We start from the raw sequence: 23,270 nt of genomic DNA, 5'->3' as shown, positions 1-23,270 counted from the left end.
TCTGCTGGTCTCTACAGTCAGGCAGCTCCTCAGGCCCAGTAAACAGCCTTTCCCACCATGTGGCTCCTCTCAGCCCCTGACTCCCAGTGCCCCGCTTGTGATGATCAATCGCAGCATTAAGGTGCCCGTCCAGCAGGAGGGCAGGTTTGAGGTCTGCTGTCAACTGCTCTGCTGGTACACACCGACTCAGGCCAGGATAGACCCATCTTTATACACTCCATGTGGTTTTATGACTCTTTAGCCAAGGTGCCCAAAACTAAGTGTATGTGACTTTCTGTTTTTCACAAACCACCTGTCTAGTTCTTTCAAAAATGCCTCACTGACAGTGCTTCAAATTAAAGGATTCCACCTTGAAGGCTTTAAGGCCTCACCTCTCTCCAGCTGGGAGCTGCTTTCGCTGAGTGTTCTCGAAATCCAGGCTCCTGCTTCCTCTGGCTGTACACACACTCCAAACACTCCTGCCCTGTGCCGCCGTTTGAGGACACCAGCTGCGTGCCCTAACATTCAGTTCAGTTCTGCCACTGCCAGGAGTGAGCGGCACACACACAGGTCCCCACATTCATCAGTCAAGGGTCCTGGCCACCCTCTGCCTTCTGAGGAGCTATGAATCAGGTCCTGGGACCTATCCTGGGATTTGATGACTTGCTGCAACAGCTGAGAATTCAGAAAAGCACTTTACTTAGACATCTGTTAATTTATTAAGAAAGATATTCCTAAGGGATAGACAGGAAGAGCCTGAGGAGTCCGCAAGCACAAGGCGAGTCCCCACCTCCCCGCACCTTGACTGCTCGCCAGCCTGAATGAACGCCACAGTCCTGTGGGCTGGGATGTCTGTGGAGTGCATTCCATAGACTTGCTAATGGCCAACCTCATGGTCAAATTGATGGGACTTAGAATCCACGTGGAAACACGCATGGGCGTGTTTATGAGCAAGTTTCTAGTTGAAATAGAGGTGAGGAAACCCACCCTGAATGTGGATGGTGCTAATGGCCTGGGGTCCTGGGCTGAATAAAAGGACAAGCTGAGCCCCAGCCTCACTCTGCTTCCTGACTGCGTGCTCTGTGACCAGCCTCTGCCCACTGCTGCTGCTCCTCCTTTCCCTCTGTGAGTAGCCAGAATAAACTCTCATTCTTCAGTTGCTTTGACAAGTATTTTATCATAGCCACAAGAAAAGTAACTAACACAGCATCTGACGCACCTGAGCCCTCACCCCTGCCAGGCCAGCTCTGCCTCCCAGCAGCCCTTCATGACTAGGCACCCCTCATCCACACCCCTGGCTAGAGGGGCCTTGCAGCTCCTTTTCCTCCTCCACTCCTCGTTATACAGTTCTTCACTGTTGGGGCTTCCTGAGATTCTCTCCTCTTTTCTCTATTCCCTCTGTGCACTTGATCCTCACCTACCCACACTCTCTCTATCCTCTGTTCATCACTACAGTCCACCCTTCCTTGCAAGGCTGAGATCTCCCTTTAGTCTTCCAGACCCTCATCCTCACCAGGTGCCCCTGCTGGAAGAGCCACACAGCACTGTCAGTGCAAGCAGGCCAGCTTGGCCCCTGCTCAGGCCTCTCCAGCCTGGGCTCCTGTGCCCACCACTACCACCCCTTAGCCTGTGTCCTACCTGGGCCTCTGCAGCCCGACTTCTGTTCTGGCCTCTCCAGCCTGTGCCCTGCCCAAGCCCCTCCTATCTGGGGTCCTGCTCAGCTGACCACCTGCCTCCATCACACCCCCTCTGCACTTCCCAGCCTCTGCTCTGCTTTCCTTCCAACTCTTCTTCCAAATCTGCAGGTGCCTCCTGTGGGCCCTCTGAAGGCTCCAGCTCTTCCCAGGCTCTGCCTGCTTTTGAGATCTCTTCTGTCTCCTCTGTAATGCACTGGTTTCTCCAGAGGACTAAGTTTTGCTTCCCAAGCTAGCATTGGTGCTTTCTAGATCCCCTGGAACTGGGCTTATGATGGTTGTTACCTGCCATATGGGTGCTGGGAACTGGACCTGGGTCTTCTTCAAAAGTAGCCAGTGCTCTTACCCGCTGAACCATCTCTCCAGTGCGGAGTTAGAGCTTTCTTGAAATCAGATTCAACAGCACCCAGGTCTCCTGCTTACCATGTTCCATAGTTACCAAGAGATTCATTAATTCAACAAACATAACTAAGTGCCCCCCACACTTCAGACATTGCTGTGGTTCTGAGGTCCGTCATCAGACAACACAGCCATTTCCTTCCCTTGGGTTCCAGCAGGAGAAACTAAATAAATAATGCAAAAGAATCAGTTGCGTTAGAAGGTAATGAAAATTTTGACAGAAGGAAAAGCAGACCAGGCTAAGGGGAAAGAGTACAGGAATGTTCTCAGTGCTCAGTGGGGCAGGCTTTGCGGGCATGGGGGCAGCTGAGTGAGGTGCCAAGTCGCCTGAATGGGAAGGCAGGTAGGGCATCCCAGGGATAGGGCGGTCAGTGCAGAGGTCCAGTCCAGGAGTGGGGACGGCATGCATGAGAGGCTTGGGCAGGGTGGATTCCTAGAGGTAAGGGTCCTGCTGCTCACTGTGAGGGCTTCAGGGTGAAATAACAGGCCAGCATTCAGAAGAGAAGGAGTGGGACCCGTCTTATGATTCTGAAACCCTCACTGTGGCAAGAAGAGTTGGTAGGAGGGAGACATTTAGGAAGGAGACAAGGATTGGAGTTAGTGCAGGCCTGGAGTGGCAACGTTGTGCTTAGACTCCTGACGGGTGAGATGGGACGTAAGAAAGAGGCATCAAGTCTGACCTTTAGGGTTTAGGCTCAGCACCAGAAAGGATGGGATTCCCCAAAATTGAGCCAAAAGGCCTCAGGCTGAGCAGATTCTGAGGCATAGAGGGGGAAGATAGGATTGGACCCCAAAGGGGAATGTCAGGAAAACAGCAGACTGGAAGAGCCTGCACTGCGGTAAAATGTGGAGCTCTTCAAGGCTGATTGCCTGGGGCCACCGGTGGGTATAAGCAGAACACAGGAGCATCACGGCTGGACAAGTGGGACTGCAGCATTAAGAGGTCAGGACAAGAAAGAACCAGGCAAGTGCAAGTGACTGGCAACAGAGGGCTAAAGTGAGGAGCAGACCGAATGAGGAGGGGGGCGGGATCAGGGGGTGTCCATACCCACGTCTGTGAGGACTGTGGGCTTGTCCGCACACTGTGAGACACTTGCCTGACAGATCAGTATCGTGGGTGTGGTTGGAGCAGCAAGCATGGGCCAGTCTCAAGGAGTTTGGCCGCAGAGAGACGCACAGAATGGAAACAGGACCGTGTCTGTGAAGGCAGCAGAGAAAAGGGAGCAGAGAGATGGGAGCGTGTTTGTTTGCTAGTGCAAAGGCCGTGGGCACAGGCTTGATATTCAAGAGTGGAGAGAATTGGCAGGACCGTCCTCAGCTGGGTGAGCAGGACACAGTCCTGCGCAATGGGACCATCAGCTTTCCCTATGGACAGTCCATGCCCAGCCACCGGACGAAAGGCAGGTCTGCAAGAGCATTGGGTCCACAGGAGCCTGTGCAATGTCCAGTGCTCAGTCATTGGTGTGGTATGGCAGGAGGAGTGCCGTGCTTGTGATGCATGTGAGAAACTGCATGCAGCGTTGGAGGGTGGAGACCAGAGAGTGTGGTGGCCAGCGAGGAAAGGGAAAGAAAGGGGCTGTTACGTCAGTGGTCCCCTGAGCAGCTGAAAGTCACATGACCGCAGGTCTAAGGCCCATATCTGAAGACCCTGCATGGACGATGAAATGATTTGGGTCTCTATCTGCTCAACACCTGTAATTCTTTCCCATCGATGTTGAATTTGTGGGTGTACTAGACACCTTCAAACTGCAGTGGGTTGAGTCCTCCTACGGGCCCTGCATGGCTCTTGCTGTGTCCTCCGTGCTGGCCTCTCCCCTGGCATGTAGCACGCAGAGACCACAACTGGGCTCCAGCAGAGCCCCTTTCTCATTGTCTTGAATCCCCTCCCCGCCCCAAGCTCGTGCCCTGGGCCGCTTTATTTCCTGTTGCCATGGGTCTTGGGTCTCCTTTGACTCTTGCTCTTTCTAGTCTCAGCCTCTCCATTCTGCCCTCCATTTTTTCTGCAGGACAGTCTTCCTCGCTTAACAGAGTCCATGGCGTAACCTGATGCTCACAGGAAGATTTTGTTGTTTGCTTGCTTGGTTTTTCGAGACAGGGTCTCACACTGTAGCCTGGGCTGTTCTGGAACTCACTGTGTAGTGGGTTTTGGATGCCCTCCTTTACACTCCTCACACCGTGGGATCACGTTGGTCTGGTGCCTGCCTATTCAACCTCATCACTTGGTCCCTATTTAAACACTTTAAAAAGTTAGATTTTGGGCCAGGCGTAGTGGCGCATACCTTTAATCCCAGCACTTGGGAGGCAGAGGTAGGCAGATCTCTGTGAGTTCAAGGTCAGCCTGGTCTACGTAGTGAGTTCCAGGTCAGCTGGGGCTACAGTATGAGACCCTGTCTCAGAAAGACCAAAAAATAGTTAGTTTTAGTCATTATCTGCCTGCCCCTCCTGACATTCACACCCCAGCAATTCTGGACTGTGGGTTGGAGCATGTAAGTCACCTGAAGTGCCACCCGCTTCCACTCACCCCTCCGCCCCAGTTCCTCACACCTCCACTCCATCTTCCCAACCGACCATGCCCAGCCTACTCAGGCTTTCATTTTCCTCTTCCATGAATGAAATGTCTTATCTGCTCTGATGCCTGGAAAGTTCTAGAGAAGCAGACTGTCCTCCCATTTTTGTGCTCAGAATGTAGCCTGGTACCTGAATGCATGTCTCCTTGGTCAGCGTAGGCTGTGCAGTTGAGTCCCTTCCTGTCTCTGCAGTGCCTCCCACAGTGCCCAAACAGCTCAGCCCTCAGAGAACGGTGGGAGGAGGGGCCACCCCTGCTAGGGGGTGAATTTTCAGAGCTCATGTGGGTATTCATGCACGTGCGTGTGTGGAGACCAGAGAACAGCTTCAGTTGTCATTCTGCAGGCCCCGTCCACCTTGGTGTTTAGAGTAGGGTCTCTCACTGCTTGGCATCTGGCCAGCTAGTCCCAGAGATCAGCCTGTCTCCATGTCCCTGGCACAGAGATTACACATGTGTCCCACATCTGGCTTTTGTATGTGGTTCTGGGGATTGGACTTGGGTCTTCATGCTTACATAGCAAGCATTTTACTGACCGAGCTATCTGCCCAGCCTAGCTTTCGGTTATTTCCACTACATTTACATTTACTAAGAATCGCAGCACCTGCCTCCTGCCTGCGCAGGATGTTTACTGGTCAGGGACACTATCTTGTCCCCTGCCCATCCGGCCTTTTCTGCTTGGCTGCGTCTTCTCTCCATCTCAGTCACACATTCCAGCCATTGGCACTGGATCTCCATACCCCTGGGACACCAGCTCTGGCGTGAGTCATGGCCCACGCATGACCAGTGGCACTTCAGATAAGTCAGCTGGCAGGCGGTAGAGTCTGAGGGAAGCACCCTGCAGGTGAGGGGCAGAAGCAGGGGCACACTGTCCTTGAAGAAAAAGGTGGGCTCTAGACAAAGATAAGGCTGAAAAGGCACAGGTCTTACTCCTCTCTTCTAAACTAACATGCAGTAAAATTGACACTTTTGACATCCAGCTCTCTGGGTGTAGCACAGTTCAGAGTGGAATGACCACCCTAAGTAAGAGAAGTGAAAGTCGTGTTGGTCGCATGTCTGAGGAACAGGTTACGGTAGGCTTGACTGGACAGAGTGCATTTGGGAAGAGGGGAGGAGAGCCAGATTAGCAGTCCTACAACCCCAGGCTGCAGGACTAAACAGAAGTAACAACACAGTGGACCACATTGTGAATTCAAGCCTTGACCAGAGAGATAGGAGGGCAGGAGTCCTTGTCCCTCACATACCTCTGTGAACGTTCTAGAAATCCCCCCACTATACTCAGAGCTGGCATCACCCCTTACTCGTTAGGGAGGTTTGCATGTACATATCAATGTACTTATGGACAGATAAAGTGGCAGCTGGCAGAAGGCTCTAGAAGGCTCTGAGGTCTTTATTCCAGCCCTGCTGTGACGAGTGACCACTGGATTGTGTCAGCTGAGGCTGAAGACTGGACATCAGCTTTGCTTTAGAAAATGATGTCTGTGTGTGTCTGTCCTCATCGGAAGGCTACTGATTCACCTGGGTTTAGCTCAGACCCTTCAGATCTATTTACCTAGAAGTCAGTCATGGCAGACTGCGTTGTTGGTGAAACTAAGCAGAACAGAATCCCCAGGTTTCTACCTCTAAGGAATCCCAGCTATTTATCCAGGAACAAGAACAAAACCCTACAGGGGTTGACAGTTCACTGACTGGATCCAGCGTACTGGACGTCAGTGAGTGAAAGAGCTCACCTGAAGTCTCTGTGCCCCACAGTGAGCTACGCAGGCCCTAAATAAACTCCATGTGCATGCATGTCCTTGGATGCACCAGAATCATTTTATTTAGGGTTGAAAAGAGAGTCTTATTTACTTGACAAGAAGCAATTTAAGGGAAGAAAGATTTGTTATGCTCACAGTTTGAGGGGCTCATTCCATCATTGGGGGGTTGGGGAGGCATGGTGCCAGGAGTCTGAGGCCTGCTGGTCTCGTTACATCCCGACTCTGGAAACAGAGAGTAAACAGAAAGTGAGGCCAGGATATAAAGCCCCAAGGCCCACCCACAATGACCTACTTCCTCCAGTGGGGCACCACCTCCTAAAAGTTCTACAACCTTCCCATATATTATACCAGCTGGGGACCAGCCATTCAAACATATGAACCTGTGAGGGACTTTACACATTCAAACCATGGCAGAAAGTCAGTGCATACACAGTCTTGATTATCTGGAATAAAGAATCAGATTTTTTTTCAGTACTTTGCCTCCTGATTTCAGGCTGAGTAAATAAATAAAAGGAATACTTTTAATTTGTTGACCTTAGTGTTTTAACCTAAAGTCAGGGACTTGGTATGGGTCATTGTTCGCCAGCACCTCGTGTGAGCCTGGCACGCACACATGCTCAGTGAGGACAAGCGCTAAGTAAAGAAAGTAGCCTGAGGCACACAGACCAGAAAGACAGTGTGACATCTTTAGATTTGTGTTTGGAAAACAGTGTGTGTGTGTGTGTGTGTATGTGTGTGTATGTGTGTGTGTGTGTATGTGTGTGTGTGTGTATGTGTGTGTGTGTGTGTGTGTGTGTGTGTGTGTGTGTGTGTGTGTGTGTGTGTGTGTGTGTGTGTGTGTGTGTGTGTGTGTGTGTGTGTGTGTTGGACTTTCCCTGCACAGGGAGTAATGCCCTTCTCAGACTAGGCTGCTAAAACAAAAACCCAGAACCAGGTGTGGGCTGCCTCCCCTGCAGGTGTTCCTCATGGGTATCCAGGAGCCCCCGCCCCAAACAATACAGGCTACTGCCACTGCTCTTGGTTGCCTACCAGAACCTTCTGGTAAGACCCTATTGCTGAAGACACCACATGCTTTGGTCACCGGACAGACATGCACTGCTCCTACCATGTCAGGGAAGGAGAGTTGGCTCATTAGGAGCCCGCTGCCATTTTCTAGTCAAGCTGTTAAAGCGTAGTATTAGGTTGTAAAATTCAAAAGCGAGAAGAGCGTTCATGGCTAAACTGTAGTGCACAGATGGAGCCACTAGCTCCATAGCTAATCTTCATAGTCGGGTCCTCTTCTGTCTAAAAGAACACTAGGGCCAGGTTTCAGTCATGCTCACCTGTAATCCCAGCAGGGAGGTAAAGGCAGGAGGATGGAGAAGTCAAGGTCTGCTGGGATATGAACAGAGTTCCAGGCCTGCCTGGGTGACACAGCAAGGTCCTCTCTCCAAAATAGAACAAAACACTACTGTGGTATGGAAACTGAATGGAAAAACAGTACGTATGTATGTACGTACACACACACACACACACACACACACACACACTCACACACATACACACACGAACTTTATGGGAGGTATGAACTAAGGAACTTCCTGCTGCTGCCTGTTGCCTTCTGACCAGAGCGCCCCCCCCCAGTGCTGCCCTCTCCTCAGAACTCCTTCGTCTCTCCCAAATACTTTCCATCAAAACCCTTCATTTCTCAGAGCCATGGATCCCAGATACTGTAGGAGCAGCTTAAAATACTCAGTGCCTAACTCTAACAGCTCTGAGGCTATTTACACTTCAAATGAAATCCTTATCGACCTGATATTAGTAAAAAGAGTTTAGAATAAGAGGCCTCCCATTGTCCCTCAGGTCAACCAGATGACCACAAGTGTGTCAGGCAGAAAGGGAGCACAGGTTCACACACCTGTTTCTCAAATGCTTCCCACTGTCTGTGACACTTGTTCTCAAATGCAGCCTAGGACATCCTTCAGACCGTTTTCGTGATGCAGTGAAGCCTCCTCACACCTCACACACCTGCCCTCTCCGGGAAGTGGCCTTTGGAATTCCCGCTCTTTTGTGGTCTCACTTGGGGAGATTTGCAGCCTCTTTGGGTTGCCAGTCATTGCCGAAGAGTCCGAGAGTCTTTAATCAAATGATTCCATCCAGCGCCGTCCCAGCCTTCATTCTCCCCCCACTGACCCAGTCCTCCAAGTCACTCAGATAGGACTCCACTGTAACCGTCAACCGTCAATCCAGGTTAGTTAGTTCTTGATATTTTGTTTTAAAATGTGTAATAATTCAGAGGCCAATCCACTTTTCCACATATAAATTTGTTCCCTTGGGAGTTTTACTCAAGTCCACATCGTAATCTTTCTGTGTCCTTGAAATGTAAACTCTTCCCAGGAATGGGTAGCTGTTGTGGTTTGGATGTAAACTGGGCCCCCAAAGGCTGGTGTGTGGAAGCCTTGGTCTCCAGCTGGCCATGCTGGCGAGACAGCTTAGACTGTGAAGGTTCTGACTTCATCAAGGAATTCATCCATGGATAAGTTCAGGGCCCAGTGGGCTGTTAGGAGGTGGGAACTGGCTGGAGGAAGGTAATCACAGGGATTGGCCTTTCAGCCATGTATCTTGCCCCCACACCCATATTCTGCTTCTGCCTCCCAACCACCATGATCATGCCATCTCTGCCATGGTCTTCTGCCACACCACAACCATGGGCTGAAACCGCAAGCCTTCTTCCCGTAGGTCGCTCACCTCCCAAATCCTGTCAGACCAGCCGAAAGTGAGTAGCACAGCATCTTTACCTTAAGCCGTTTTTTCCTTGTGCACCCACCCGTAAATATTTACGTTAAAAATATATGCACCACATGATCATCAGAGATAGATGGCGCTCTCTTAGCCTTAAGTCAGGAATGACTTATGTCAGAATAATCCCCCACACACATACCGCCCCCCCTTACCACGCAGTTTACCTGATAAGCTCTAGGGATTCTGGCAGCTGTGGAAACCATGACTCTATGTTCTGCCCTAGAGCTATGAGGAGAGGGAAACTGGTTGTTTCTTGTCTCACCACACACCCCTTGCCTTATTTCCACTAGCAACTAGGCAACAGACAAGCCTGTCTACACTGTCCACCCCCAAAACACGGGGTAGGAGAGGAAGCATCTAGGAACCACTTTGATTTTTCATTCACTATTTATACACTTTGCACTTGGGAAGAAGAAGCCATGCTGGGTCCCCCTTCTCTGAGGTTTCCCAGATGGCAGATTAACCTGTTTCTCTGCTGAAGGCCTGGAGGAGGCCCAGAGGCGGATTAGAACACTGATAGTATGTGATGGTTCAAACTGAACAACTGGTGTGCCATTAAGTCCCTGCTTGTACCCTGTGCCCGTTGGGGTGGGGGCTGTCATAATGTAACCCCCCTGAACAATTTCAGATATCGCCACTCCAGCCAGGCCCAGCTGCTGAGGGTCTGTTCCTGAACAAGGAAGTGAGTCACTGCCAGTCTGCTCCGTGCAGAGTAAGCAAGCTCTACGCATACTGACTCCCTTCTGTCTACCCGCAGGTCTGCCGACGTGAACGCCAGTTGTCCACCCGGCGATACCAAGGAACCCTCTTTGCCAACCAGCCAAAGATGTTCATCACGGCAGCCAGCAGCCCCCCAAGGGCCAAGCTGTGTGAACTGGTGCACCTGTGCGGTGGCCGAGTCAGCCCAGCGCCTCAGCAGGCCAGCCTCATCGTTGGGCCTTTCAGTGGAAAGAAGGAACCAAGGATCAAGTATCTGTCAGAAAAATGGGTCTTAGGTAGGAACCCAAGTGGTGGAACACCGACAGGATGGAGGGGAGGTTCCTGTGATCACAGGGCCAATGGGAACTCACTGAGAGCACGGTCCTGTTCGTGGTGGTAAGGACAGGTCTCAGAGAAAGGTGCCCCCTGCATGCAGCCTGAGCCTGGGACTGCTGGCTCAGCCTCCAGGCAGCTTCCTAAGGGCCCCGTTTTCCCAGCTGAGGGGCAGCTCATAAGGAAAGGGAATTGCATTGCCTTCTCCACTGCCTTGTACATGAAGAAAACCTACTCTCCCAGAGCTCCTCAGCCTCACGTGCTGAGTACAGTGTGACCACAGTGCACTGGCTCGGGTTTCTGCCTGTGATCCTGGAGGACACGATGCTAAGCCAGACACCTGGCGTTAGGAGGCTGTTCACATGCATGATGGTAGCAGGTGGGCTTTATTGACTACCACCTCTGGAAGGCTGCCAGGAGCAAAAGTACCACAGAGCCAGGAGGAGGTGAGCGTGCAGAGGGGAAGGCCAGTGGCCTTTGACTGGGCTCAGCAGCCCTACAGCAGATGCATCCCATGCAGAACCCAGGACTCTGCTTTGTGCGTAAACCTCAAGTCTTCTCCTGGGGGTTTTGACAAACGGGTTAGCTTGGTAGCACCAGGCTCCACAGACTAGACAGCTTAAGCAGTCATTTTCTTAGTGTCATGGAAGCTGGACAGCCAAGCCCCGGTGGGTCAGGGAAGGACCCGTGTGCCTCTCCCCTGGGCTGGGCTGGCTTGCAGATGGCATCACTTCCCTGTGTCCTCACTTGGTCTGTGAGTCCACACTTTCTTCTCTTAGGAAGACACTGGTGAGACTGGTTAGAGCCACCCCAGGAACCTCATATCAATTTAATTGCATCTTCTTGGGCTCCAAATAGCTTCCAAGGGATGGCGGTAGGGCTCAAACATGGGAATTTTAAGGGGTTCAGCTCCGCCCTGACAATGTTACTACACGTACAGAGCCTTCCCTGTCTCCTCTGGCTGAGGTCCTCACCTGGCTCCTTCAGAGCCGTCTCTGCTCCTCCCTCTCCTTCCTCCTCCTTTTCTTCCTCCCCTCCACCCTCTCCCCTCTTCCCTCCTCTTCCCCATCTACTCTTTCCTCCCTCCCTAATCCTCCCTCTCCTTCTGTCTCTCCCTTTTCCCCTCTCCCTCCCTCTCCCCCTGTGGCCAGGTGCCTGCCTGGCTCTGGGTGCCTCAGAGCTGTCTCCCTGTTTTCTACTCTTCCTGGGTTTCTTGCCCAGCCCCCTCCCTGGGTTTCTTGCCCAGCCCCCCTCCCTGGGCTTGCCCTCATCTCTAAACCCAAAGTCCTGGCTTCTCGCACTTCTCCACCTTCTACTTGAGTGCGTAAATAGCCGTGTTTTCCTGAGTTACATTCACAGCAAAACATACATTTCATGAATGACATTTAAATGACTGAGACTGTCCTTGATACAATTTTTGACTAAGGACATCAAAAGCAGTTTTTACTATCTGCTACTGAGCAATTTATCTTTTGCCTAGAAAGTTATTAAAAAATAATCTACCCCTTTATCTCCAGTCCCAGAGCCAGGCAGCTGTTTACTCTTTCTAAATGCCAAGAACAGACCCTCCAAACATCCCGAGTTCTGAAGCAGAAATTCTCGTTTTGTTTCTTGGAAAAGTGTATCAAGTTGACACCCCTGCAGGTCAGAACTGTCCTTTGAGAAGACTGTCTGGTGGACAGAGCTGTATTCATGACACCACCAGTCTGAGGCAGCGGCTCATCTTTCCAGAGCTGGGGAACTGTGCTGCACAGGGCCCCAGCCCAGCCTGTACTCCAGTTGTTTCCAGGCTGAGTGACTGACAGCCCTTCCTGTGCCCCCTGCGTCCTGTGCAGCCACCAGGCTGAGCGTGGTAGAGGCAAGCCTAGTTCTTCCGTCGTTTAGGGGTGGCTGCCTACCTGCAGTGTCTACCCAAGACCCTCAATGTTACCCGCATGCCAGGGCTGGCTCAGAGACCCCCGTGTCTGCTTCTTTCCTCCCCTAATTGACGTCCTGTTCCTGCCCTGTCATTGATTACACCAGCTGCCTGTGCCCTTGGCAGCATCCGGGTATTGTGCGCGCTGCAGGCCTGCCCAAGTAGGATGGGTCCCCCGGCTCGCAGGCACCCCCAGACATGCTGAGACTTCCAGCCTGAGCCATGTATCTTTAAGCACTTACTAGGTCAGCTTTTCTCTCTCTACACTGAACTGTAACCCTACAGCTCCGGCGGTGTGCACAGAGCAGAGGCATTGCTCCTGCATCTGTTCAGTCACACAGACCTCCAGGTGCAGCAGGCCCGTGTCCCGACCCTCCAGGCTCTGCGCTGCCTTATTCTTTCTCTCTCTGTTCACCTCATGTGATCAACAAGGGAGACAACGGAAGAGTGTGAAGCCGTGTGTGCTATGATCCACCTCAACCAGGAGCGCCTCCCCCCCAATGAGGCTGTCACTGGGTACACAGAATAGTTACCCCACCCCCCACACTGTGACAAAGTGACACGTGTCTTTTGAAGCCTTTTCTCCCACTAACTTCTATCATTGTTAACACTTCTAAAGAACGATTTCTCCCCCGGCTGGGGGACTCGGCCCAGTGGTGAAAGTATTTGCCTGTCTTGTACAACCCCAGGTTCTATCCCTAGAGAGGGAGAGAGGACTGTGTTCTCAAACTGTGCTAAGATTCAGATGAGGGATGTGTGAAACATTTTAAAGCATCAGTTTGAAAGGAAAATTATTTTGTGATATAATGAAAGGCAGTGATCATTATTTATCAGTTAAACTTATTCCAGGTGGAATAGGCATACTGTGTGAGGTCAGCCAGGAAGGGCCTAAGAGTAGGACCCTGCAGCGTAGGAAGTAGCTTTTTTATCTGCTTTCAGATCTGTTGTTTCCATCCAGATGGAGAACTCCATGGAGGTGGTATGCTTGGTTGGTAGTAGATTCAGATGTGTTCATGTGGGTCAAGGTTTATGTCTGAAACTGCTCAGAGGTTCCTCTTCTTTTCCTGGCTGTAGAGAAAGGTATGCACCAACACGATCCTTCTCCAGGGCCTTCGATACCCTAGTGTTATGAACCACCCTGACCCCCCACTATCAGCACACTCACAGAACCCAGCATCCATAAGCTTGGAAAAATGAGTGGTTATTCGTATAAGAATTTCTTGTAGCCTGGAGTCTGGTGAACCTTCAGCGCCGGGCAGCCTGCCTTCCCAGCCACCGTACACCACTGCCATAGAACAAGAATGAATACAAAATGTCACCACGTGGGGCTTCGCAGAAAGCACCGAGGCCCTGCCTTACTCAGGAGCTCCACGGAGAGTCAGACGCAGCACTGGCTGTCTTACAAGGAGGCTGTGTGTTCCCTGGTCACTCCCTAGAGCCCATTTTCCCCGAAACAGCACTGTGCTCGGGCCAAGATTCTCCGTGAATCATTCAACCAGAAGGAGAAATGGGGATTTTTGAACAAGAACACCCTTGTGGGCACTTGAATATATATGAAAATCAACAGGAAAATGAACATCAAACTCCTGCCAGCAGGAACCCTAGCATCACCTGTACCTAATGTCAGTAACAAGAGGAGTACCTGACATTGCTCTCTCATTGTTGGATCTCCCTCAGCACCCCCATGAATAGAGTTTCCATTTCACCTCTCAAAGACCCCCGGGGCCTGAAGACTTTGGCTGGTATGAGTGAGAGGCAGGCAGAGCTCCGCCCTAGGCACAATCACGTGTGTGAGGTGCTGTCTCCTTCCTGGTCACATCATCCCCTCCCTCTGGTGTAATCAAATAGTATGGGTTGGCCTTTCTCATAGGCTAGTTCCAGTCTCAGGCTCCCCTGAGTTGTCTGGGCTGTGTTCAAGAGATAAGACATACATTTATGCTATTGTGGGAACACAGTGGAATATTCTCCACAGTGTTGAAAAAAAGTTCAGCCTTGGCACGATTTCCGTATAACTTATAAAGAACATTTGACTTGACTGTTTGCCTATGTCAGAGTTTCAGGAAAAGGTTCCTGATAGCTTAGAGACCCTTCTCGTGCTGGCTTGGGTTATCCATTGTGTCCCCAGCCGGCCCACAAGCCACATGTGTTAACTGTGGCTCTTTGTGGAACAAGGCCGCTGGGAGGCCACGGGCCTTAGTGCTTCATGTTTAACGGACATGTGAGGGTTGTTTGAGCTTACCTTGTCTACATCTCCACTGCAGGGATAAGCACTAGTCACAGAGGCTGGGATCTGCTGTAAGTAGAAACAGTGGCAGAAAAGAAACCAGAGGAATGACAGCCAGCCTGGCCCTTGGCCAGCCCCTCTCTTCCATGTGCTTAATTTATCCTTCCCCAGGAACCCAGGCCCAGAAGCTCACCAACCACCGCTCTGAAGGAAAAGCAACTCCCAAAATACAGAGATGGAAAACTAAGCGGTGCAAGTTCATCGTCTCGGTGCCCAGTGTTGCTGTGCAGCACGTCATCAGTGGCGGCGTCCACGTCAGCTGCTGTCCCTGAAACAGCGTCAGCTTTAGTTTTGGGAAAATACAGAGACTGGACTAAGGAGAGTGCCCAGCCTCTCTTTCCGCTGTGCACGTTGGGCACCTAATGGCCCTTGGTGGATGTCTTTGTGAAATCCCCTAACCAGCCAGGGGCCTTTGTTAAATTCACACCGACAGAACTCAACTGCAGGATTTGAATTTTATCAGACTTAAAGGTAAAGCCTGGATAAAGGCAGTGGGCAATCCCCAAATGAGAGGTCCTCCCTGAACTCGCAGCAGCCAAAGGCCAGTTCCTCAGTGTCCCTTTTAGAACAAAACCGGCAGCAGTCACCTTCGGCTCGGAACTGGAGGTGGTGTGAGCTGGCGGTGTTGTGTGTCCATCAGTAGAAATGTGCCATGTTGGTTTAGGAAGTCACCCTGACCATCGGTGTGGTTGTCCTGGGCAGTTGCAATGTGACAGGCAACTTCCTAAAACCTGTGTCTGCCCCAGGGTCTGAAAGGTTAACAAACATAGAAGAAACTTCAGAGCTTGGCCTCCTGATAGGATGTTGCTGATAATTTGGCCTGTCCTTGCTTACTGGCCTGATTAATTGATGCTCTGGAGGTTTTCTTGTCGCTTTGGAGCACCTTAGGCTTGGATTACTTTTTTGTTGCTGTTTCATGCCCGGTTCCTAATATCCTAGGACCTCAAATGATAGAGGTAACTTAAAATGTGACTGTATTTGGAGAGGCAAAAAAGATTTAATGGACCCTAAGGGTGGGGCCCTAATCCAGTAAATTAGTTTTCCCTCTCGAGGAAGTGCAGGCTCAGAGAAAAGATCAGGAGAGGTGCAGGGAGCAGGGCCATCTGCAGGCCAAGGACAGACCTCAGGAGAAACTCCTGGACTGCAGCCTGCAGAACTGTGAGGAAGTCAATGTCTACTGTCTAACCCACCAAATCCGGGGTGGCCTGAGCTAAAACAGCTCAAAGTGAGTCCTGAGGTCTCCTGTAGAAATCCATCTACAGCAGGAGGCTGCAGGAAGCTAAATTTCTTCACCACAGTCACATAGAAAATTATCCAAAAAAACCCAGTACTCCAACCCCGCCACCTGATTTTCTTGTACAATGTGGGATCTTATATTGGGCTCAGGAAGTGGAATCTTCCTACAAGATCGCTCAGTGTGGTGGTTTTCAGACTTTGTAGTACAGAAACCAATATTCTACAAGACTGGGGCTGAGGTCTCCCAACCCAAAGTGAAGACAGTAAGACATTCCCAGTTCTCAGTGTTGCTTTTAGTCTATTTCTCTTAAATGTTGATGCTTGGAGAAGAATGACTATATGACAGTCAATAATCCTGAAGCACAAAGGAAAATGTGACCAAGATGTCACCAAATAGCAGCAGTCAGAGCAGAGAACAGGGCTGGGCAAGAACTAAGCCTGGGTTCACCAAATACCAGCGGTCAGAGCAGAGAACAGGGCTGGGCAAGAACTAAGCCTGGGTTCACCAAATACCAGCGGTCAGAGCAGAGAACAGGGCTGGGCAAGAACAAGCCTCTGTTCCTTGGGGGACAAGCCAACAGTGCCGAGGGTGCAGTACTGAGAAACACAAGGGAAACCGCCATGAGCAGAGCCGATCAGGAAACGGGACAGCTAGACAGTCGGGTCTTAAAGATCACAGCAGCGTGATGAGCAATTTCATGCTGATAAATTGAAGATTGATTACCAAGATTGAATCAGCAAGGAACAGAAAATACAAACAATTTAACATTATAGAAGGGAAAATAGTGAGTGTGCCTCTAGCCCTCAGGCTGCTGCTGCACAAGGGACACCATCGGAGCTGCAGACCTGGACTCCAATCTCTCGGTCCCCCACAGAAGCATCAGAAAATACACAGAAGCTCTCTGGGCCAACTTGGAGGGAACCCTGCACAACAATGAAAGGTTTACAGAAACCACAAAATGCCCAGTCAGGCCAGCTATCTTCAAAATGGTGGAGAACTTGCACATGTAGTGGCCGCCCAGGTCTCCCCCCTCCCAGAACCCAGGAAAAACAGACGTCGTTTGTTCTGCTAGGGCTGGGGTTCTCTAGGACGGCTCCTCACCACCATGGAACATGGGCAGCAAAGAGGCCCGTGTTCTTTATCAGCCCCAAAAGGAAGGTGACCAGAGTGAAGGAGGAAGATGAGACAACGTGAGAATGAAAGACTTCAGATAACACAGCAGTGAAAGCAGCCTGTGGAACAGGGGACACTGGAAACAAGGAGAATAAATACACACGTAAACCTGTGACTCAATAATAGTAGTATCTGGATTGAAAAATGGAACAAAATTTAAAAAAGCATTTTTCCAGAAAAACAATCCAAAGGTACAATAAGTGTTCAATGTCACTGTCACTGGGAAATGTGAAGCAAAACCACAGTGAGATACCCCCCAACACCCATCAGAATGGCTAACCCTCACCCCAGCCCCTCCCCTACAAAAAAAGTGCTCAAGATGTAGGCGATTGGAACCCTTGTACATCACTAAAAAGAATGTAAATATTGTGGCTAATCATCAAAACGAAAAATGGAATTGCCACATGACCCAACAGTTCCACTGCTGGGCACACACCCCGAGAGTGCTGAGTCTCTCAGGGCTGTGTGCCTGTCCATCCGTAATCATAGCTGCATTGTTTACAGTAGTGAAAATGTGAGGGCGGCCCAGGACCAACTGACAGATGAGCCCAGAGACGCAGTGTGTGCGGACAGTGCGATGTTGTTTGCCTGAGGAGGGAGCTCCTGACGCTGCTCCATGGATGGAGACGTCATGCTAGTGAAATTAGCCAGACACACACACACACATGCTAATGGTGCCGCTCACGTGATATCCCTGGAACTACAAAAATCATAGACAGAAGGTGTGATCAGGGTTACCAGAAGCCTGGAGCAGGGAAGTGGGGTGTTATCTAGTGGTTACAGAGATTCACTTTGGGAATTACAGGGAAGTTCTAGAAACTGATAAGTGCTAATAGTTGCACAGTTTTGTAAATGTAGCCAATGACACTGAAGTGTGCACATAAAAAGTACTTAAAATGATAAATCTATCTTATGTACATCTTAATTAACAATCGTCATCTCCTTTAGATATTTTAATGGTTTTACCGATAATTACAAATTATTGCAGAATAAAACAAAAAGGAGAGTTTTTCATTCTGATTTTGTTTTTAATTACATGTAGGTGTGTATTGTGTATTGTGTGTGGGTATGTGCAGGTGCCTGTAGAGGCCAGAGGCATAGGATCCCCTGGAGCTAGAGTTACATATGGTTGTGAGCCACCTGTCATGGGTGCTGGGAACAGAGCTTACGTTCTCTGTAAGAGCAACAAGAACTCTTTTTTTTTTTATGTGTATAAGTATGTTGCCTGCATGTATATAAGGGCAGCCATGTTATGCAGTGTCCATGGAGGTCAGAAGAGGGCACTGGATCCCCTGAAACTGGAGTTACAGACAGTTGTTAGCTGCCATGGGGGCACTGGGAACCAAATCCAGGCCCTCTGCAAGAGCAGTCAGTGCTCTCAACCACTGAGCTGTCTCTCCAGCCCCTCACCTTGTTTTACAGGCTACCCTGATCTTAACCTAATCACTCATTTGTGACCGTGAATATAAAAAAAAAATCTAAAAATACTAGCACATCTAATTTAGTAGTGTGCTACAAATAAAAGGTATGCAGCAAAGTCACACCTAAGAATATGAGAATAAAAACACTTTTTCCTCATCTATTAATTTTCTCAGTGGCGCTAACAATGTGGACGACGGTTCAATATCCATTCATGGTAAAAACTCCACAAAACCCAGAAGTAAATAGGAACTTTCTTAACCTGAAGTTATCTATACACAGCAAATTATTTAATAACGAGAACTGTAGTTTAAGGTTCAAGTTGGGTACAAGAAGCACGTGAATTCTGCTGCCCACTCAGCAGTGTTCTAGGGTTGCCAGTCAAGGCAGCAAAGAAATAATACAAGGATCATACAGAATGAGAGGAGCCATCTTTACATGTGATATAATTGTCTATGTAGAAGCATCGAGAGAATCAAGAGACTGAGGTAACTAATCATCAAGCTTGAGCATCACAAACCCCAGGCAATGGCACCATTAGCATTAACACGCCCAGTCGCAAGTAGGAGGAACAGTGTGTTCAGGGCTGGCCCATCACAGTCATTTTATTCCCATTTCCTTGATAGTATGCAGAAGTTGATGTTCTGCATAAAGTCAGACTGTCTTGTCCCTGGTGGGGTCTAAGTCCTCCATGTGCCTCAAAGAGGCTGCAGGCATGTGAGCAGTGCCAGGCTTTGGGAGCTGAGCAGAGTGCTGAGTGTTATCGTAGAGCAAACTTTCCATCAGAGCACTGTGTGTTGTACTCATCTCTGGGGCCAAGTATCTGACCACAGTACTTAAGGAAGTTTGAGGATGCAGTCCATCATGGCAGGAGTTTTGGAAGCGGGAGCATGGGGCTGCTGGCCACACTGCATCCACAGAAAGCGGAGAGCCATGCTGGTGCTCAGTGCGCTTGCCCCTTATAAACAGTCTGCTGAAGGCTGTGGAATGTGCCATCCTCATCTAGGGTGGCAATCTAGAAACTCCCTCACCAATATGCCCAGAGGTTTGTCTCCTGGATGATTCTTGACCTGTCAGGTTGATGGTTGTATTAGTTGCTCTTCTGTTGCTGTGGTAAAACAACCATGACCAAGGCCTCTTACAGAAGGAAGGGTTTATTTAGCTTAGAGTTCCAGAGGGTAAGAGTCCATCACAGCGAGGAGGCATGGCACAGAGGTGGCGGGAGCAGAAAGCTGAGCGCTCACATCTTCCAACAGGCACAGGAAAAGCAAGAGAGAGACTAGAAATTCTGCAAGGTTTAATTTAAGGGAAAAAAAAAAAAAAACCCACCCCAGTGACATGCTTCCTCCAGTGTGGCCACAGCTCCTTCCTAAAGGGTCCATGACCCTCCCCAGATAGTACCATGAACTGGGGACCAAGTGTCCAAATACTATGGGAGACATTCTCATTCAGACCAGCACAACAGTTGACAGTGACCAGCACATGTGACAGCAAGTCATTCATCATGTAGTAAGAAGGCATTTATTTTGCACTGTTCATGTGCTACCTACATTGTGAGGTGCTATAGGTGTAATAGTTGACGAAAAAGACAGGCCCTGCCTGTGTCTTACCTTAAGAGAAGCCAACAACTGGTAAATACTTAATGGAAATAGGATATCAGGAAGGGGGTGGGGCATTCCTCACTAAGAGCTTACATTGGAGCCAAGAGCCAAATTTAAGGTGTTCAAAATGTACTTTTGGAGGGCTGGAAAGATGTCTCAGTGGTTAAGAACACTAGTTCTTGCAGAACACCCGGGTTTGAGTCCCAGCACCCACATGGCAGCTAACAACTGTCCATAACTCCAGTTCCAGGGGATCCGACCACCTCCTCTGACTTCCGCAGGCATTGCACGACATGGGTGCACTCACCTACATGCAGACAATACATGCATACACATAAAATGAAAATAATAAATGTTTTTTAAAATGTACTTTTGGGGACTAGAGAGCTGGCTCAGCAGTTAAGAGCACTGGCTGCTCTTGCAGAGGACCCAGGTTTAGTTCCCAGCACCCACATGACAACTAACAACCACCTGTAACTCTGGTTCCAGGGGATCCAACGCCCTCCTCCGACCTCTGCAGGTATTGCATAGCACAGGTGCACTACACACATGCAGGCAATACATTCATACACATAAAAATAATTTAAAGTTTAAATAAAGAAAAAATGCTTTTGTAATGCCCAAGGAGATGATTACTGTACCGTGTTGCACCTAAGTGACAAGCTGTTTTTCTCTCTCCCAGATTCCATCACTCAGCACAAGGTCTGTGACTTTGAAAACTACCTATTGTTACAGTGATGAGACACCGAGACACCTGCCTGTGGTAGCTGTTGTCTGCACTCAAGAGAAAACCAACTGTGAAGAGAAGCAGGCAGAATGCAACAGGAGACAGTCCCACTTTACCTGTATGCTGTGGTTTTCATCTCCAGAATGCTTTTGTTTGTTTTTAGGTGGTGCTGGGGATCGAGTCCCGGGGCTCGCAAAGCAAGAGCACTGAGCCCCACTGTTCATCTTCAATGTAACTTCTTCCTGACTCTCGTCTTGTGATTCAGAGAGGTCTTGGCCAGCACCATTTGGGCTTTTTGTATAACAACAATCATGATTAAAATGTCACAGAACCTTTGTCTTTAAAATACGGTACTCAGAAATAACGTATGGAAATTTATTTAAATTGCTTTAGTACTAAGAAGAGTCACATAAACCAGTAACTTTCCTCCTTAGACTCTGAGCTCTTTATCAGTGTGTCATATTTTTATATATAAGGATACATGTATCCTTATGTCTAGACAGGAAGGACATTCCTAGGTTATTAAGGTCACATTTATGTTTCTGAGATTCTTCTCAAAGCAGTGAGGGAAGACAGGTGAGAAAATGTTTTACAAATGTAATTTCTGTCTTCTAAATGGCCCTGGATACAGAGTGTTCAAGACAGAGGCCAGAGCCTCCAGGGCCCACTTTGAGGCCCACCAGAAGTTAGTCACTGCAACTGGATTGTGTCAGGGGTGTCCAACCCATGGCCTGTGTGCCCTGTGCATCTAAGGATAGCTATGAATGTGGCCTAACACAAAATTATAAACGTACTTAGAATATGAGACATTTGAAGATCAGTAGGAGACAGGCATTACTAAGGGAGAAATGGGTAAAATGGGACTATCTAAATGGGAGGAGGGGAGGGCTAGACAAAGAACTATGGGGATAAAGAGGAAGAAGGAACTCAAGAGAGGTGGGACCATAGGAGACAAATATCAAGGGAAAATGGGGATACTTTAAATACGGAAGGCATAGACAGGAGAGTTAGACAGGGAGAGAGAGAGGCAAGAGGTAAATAATGCCTAGCTAGTGTGAAAAACCATAGGGAATCATATTAGTCCAACAACCTAGTGACAAATTACACAATATCCCTACATGAGTCCATGCGTATGGATGAAGGCTGCATTACAAGAAACAGTGCCAGACAGGAGAAACCTTCCTCCGAGTTGTTGGCCAGAGTAGTCCAAGAGACTCCCAAAATTATATAGGCTATTGCCACAGCCTTGACTGCCTCCCAGATCTTGAAGACCACATTGCTGAAGATGGGGCATACTTCAGACACAGGATTTGGAGCAATGGAGCTGGAACTGACCTGGAAGCCCCTTCCCCTGAAGGCTAGCTCTCATTGCTTTGGAGAGCATTATGCAAGCTCCAAATTGATGGTCCATCCCCAGCTTCAAGACCTAAAAACCACCAGCATAGCAGTAGCACTTTTATCTTGGGGGTAATCAACAACTACTTAATGGGACTTAAAGCCCACTCACTGGGAGGAAACTCATGTGGTGCTGTAGACCTAGCCAAATACACATGATCATAGACCTTAGAAAAAAGATCTAAAAAAAACTCCAAGGCCGTCACATCCCTAGACAAATGTCATTTCTTACTATGTGCAAAACATAGATCCTTAAATTTACAGACAAGTATCCTGGTCACCACCCATCAAAGAAGCTTCTTTTGCAACAGACAGATTACTACTGAGTTCCACAACTGGTCACACACTGTGATGGCTGATCCTGGGTGTCAACTTGACTGGACCTGGGATTAACTGAAATGAAAGAGATCTTCTTAATTGGATCACCTGAAGCTGGAAGACACAACCTAAATGTAGGTGTTACCTTCTGATGGCAGCCAGTGTAAAAGGCGAAGGCAGAGGAGAATGCTGGACTTCTTGCTGCTTGCCTTCTCTCTTGCTGGTGAGTTCGTCTTGCTGCTGTAGACTGAAGACTTCCTGATCTTTTGGAATTTGTCAGACCTTCAGCACCAGGTTGGGACTACTGAGACATCCAGCCTTGTGGACTGAGTGACTAAGGATTCTCAGCCTCTCCAGTGTGGTGCAGCCATTGTTGGACTACATGGATGTCATCCTATGAGCTAATCTGATAAATCCATATATATACATATACATATATATATATGTGTGTGTGTGTGTGTGTGTGTGTGTGTATTCATTTTACTGCTTCTGTTTCTTTAGAGAACCCTGACTAATACATCCAGATAACTGGGAAATTACTCATATGAACTCACAGCAATGATGATGGCATGCACAAGACCTACATAAGCTCAAGCCAAACAAAGTCACAGCATAGAAGTGGGGAGTGGCTAAGAAGCTGTAATCTTAACTGAGAAACTATAGGCCACCAATAGCTGCTGGGAGAGAGAGTCAGTTTTCTTTTAGCTTGTAATGCTAGATATGTTAAACATGCTCCAGTGGATTAACCCACACCAAAGGGCATTTGAGGACCCAAATTTGACTTGATAGGCCATACTATATAAGACAGAGTACATAAAATCAGGTGAGGGAATTAAGAGGGAGCAGATAATGGAGGTGGTCTAAATACGATCACAATATATTGTATGAAATTTGCAAAATCCAATTTAAAATACAAAAACAATCTGTAAGTTTCCCTAAGTAGGACAATTATGAATTATGCTCTATGCCATAAAAAAGACTAAAATATATCATTCA

General features: G+C 48.9%; 1 protein-coding gene across 6 annotated transcripts in view; it reads left to right on the top strand.

The window, feature by feature from the left end:
- Mcph1 (microcephalin 1) overlaps positions 1-21,460 on the top strand; it is a 213,933-nt gene extending 192,473 nt beyond the window's left edge. For 3 of the 6 annotated variants that reach the window (XM_029570466.1, XM_008847195.3, XM_029570464.1), the window contains exons 13-14: positions 9,931-10,168; positions 20,517-21,458. In XM_029570466.1, the coding sequence (XP_029426326.1) occupies positions 9,931-10,168; positions 20,517-20,572 (294 nt within the window). In that variant the 3' untranslated portion in view covers positions 20,573-21,458. Of the gene's footprint in view, positions 1-9,930; positions 10,169-20,516 lie in introns of all 6 variants that reach the window. The other 3 variants (XM_029570467.1, XM_029570468.1, XM_029570465.1) reach the window with 2 other exon arrangements.
- The last annotated feature ends 1,810 nt before the right edge of the window (positions 21,461-23,270 follow it).

The sequence above is a fragment of the Nannospalax galili genome, unplaced genomic scaffold, assembly GCF_000622305.1.
Source record: "Nannospalax galili isolate Female #2095 unplaced genomic scaffold, S.galili_v1.0 scaffold1483, whole genome shotgun sequence".
NCBI lineage: Eukaryota > Metazoa > Chordata > Mammalia > Rodentia > Spalacidae > Nannospalax > Nannospalax galili.
This window is presented reverse-complemented; position numbering and strand designations above follow the sequence as displayed.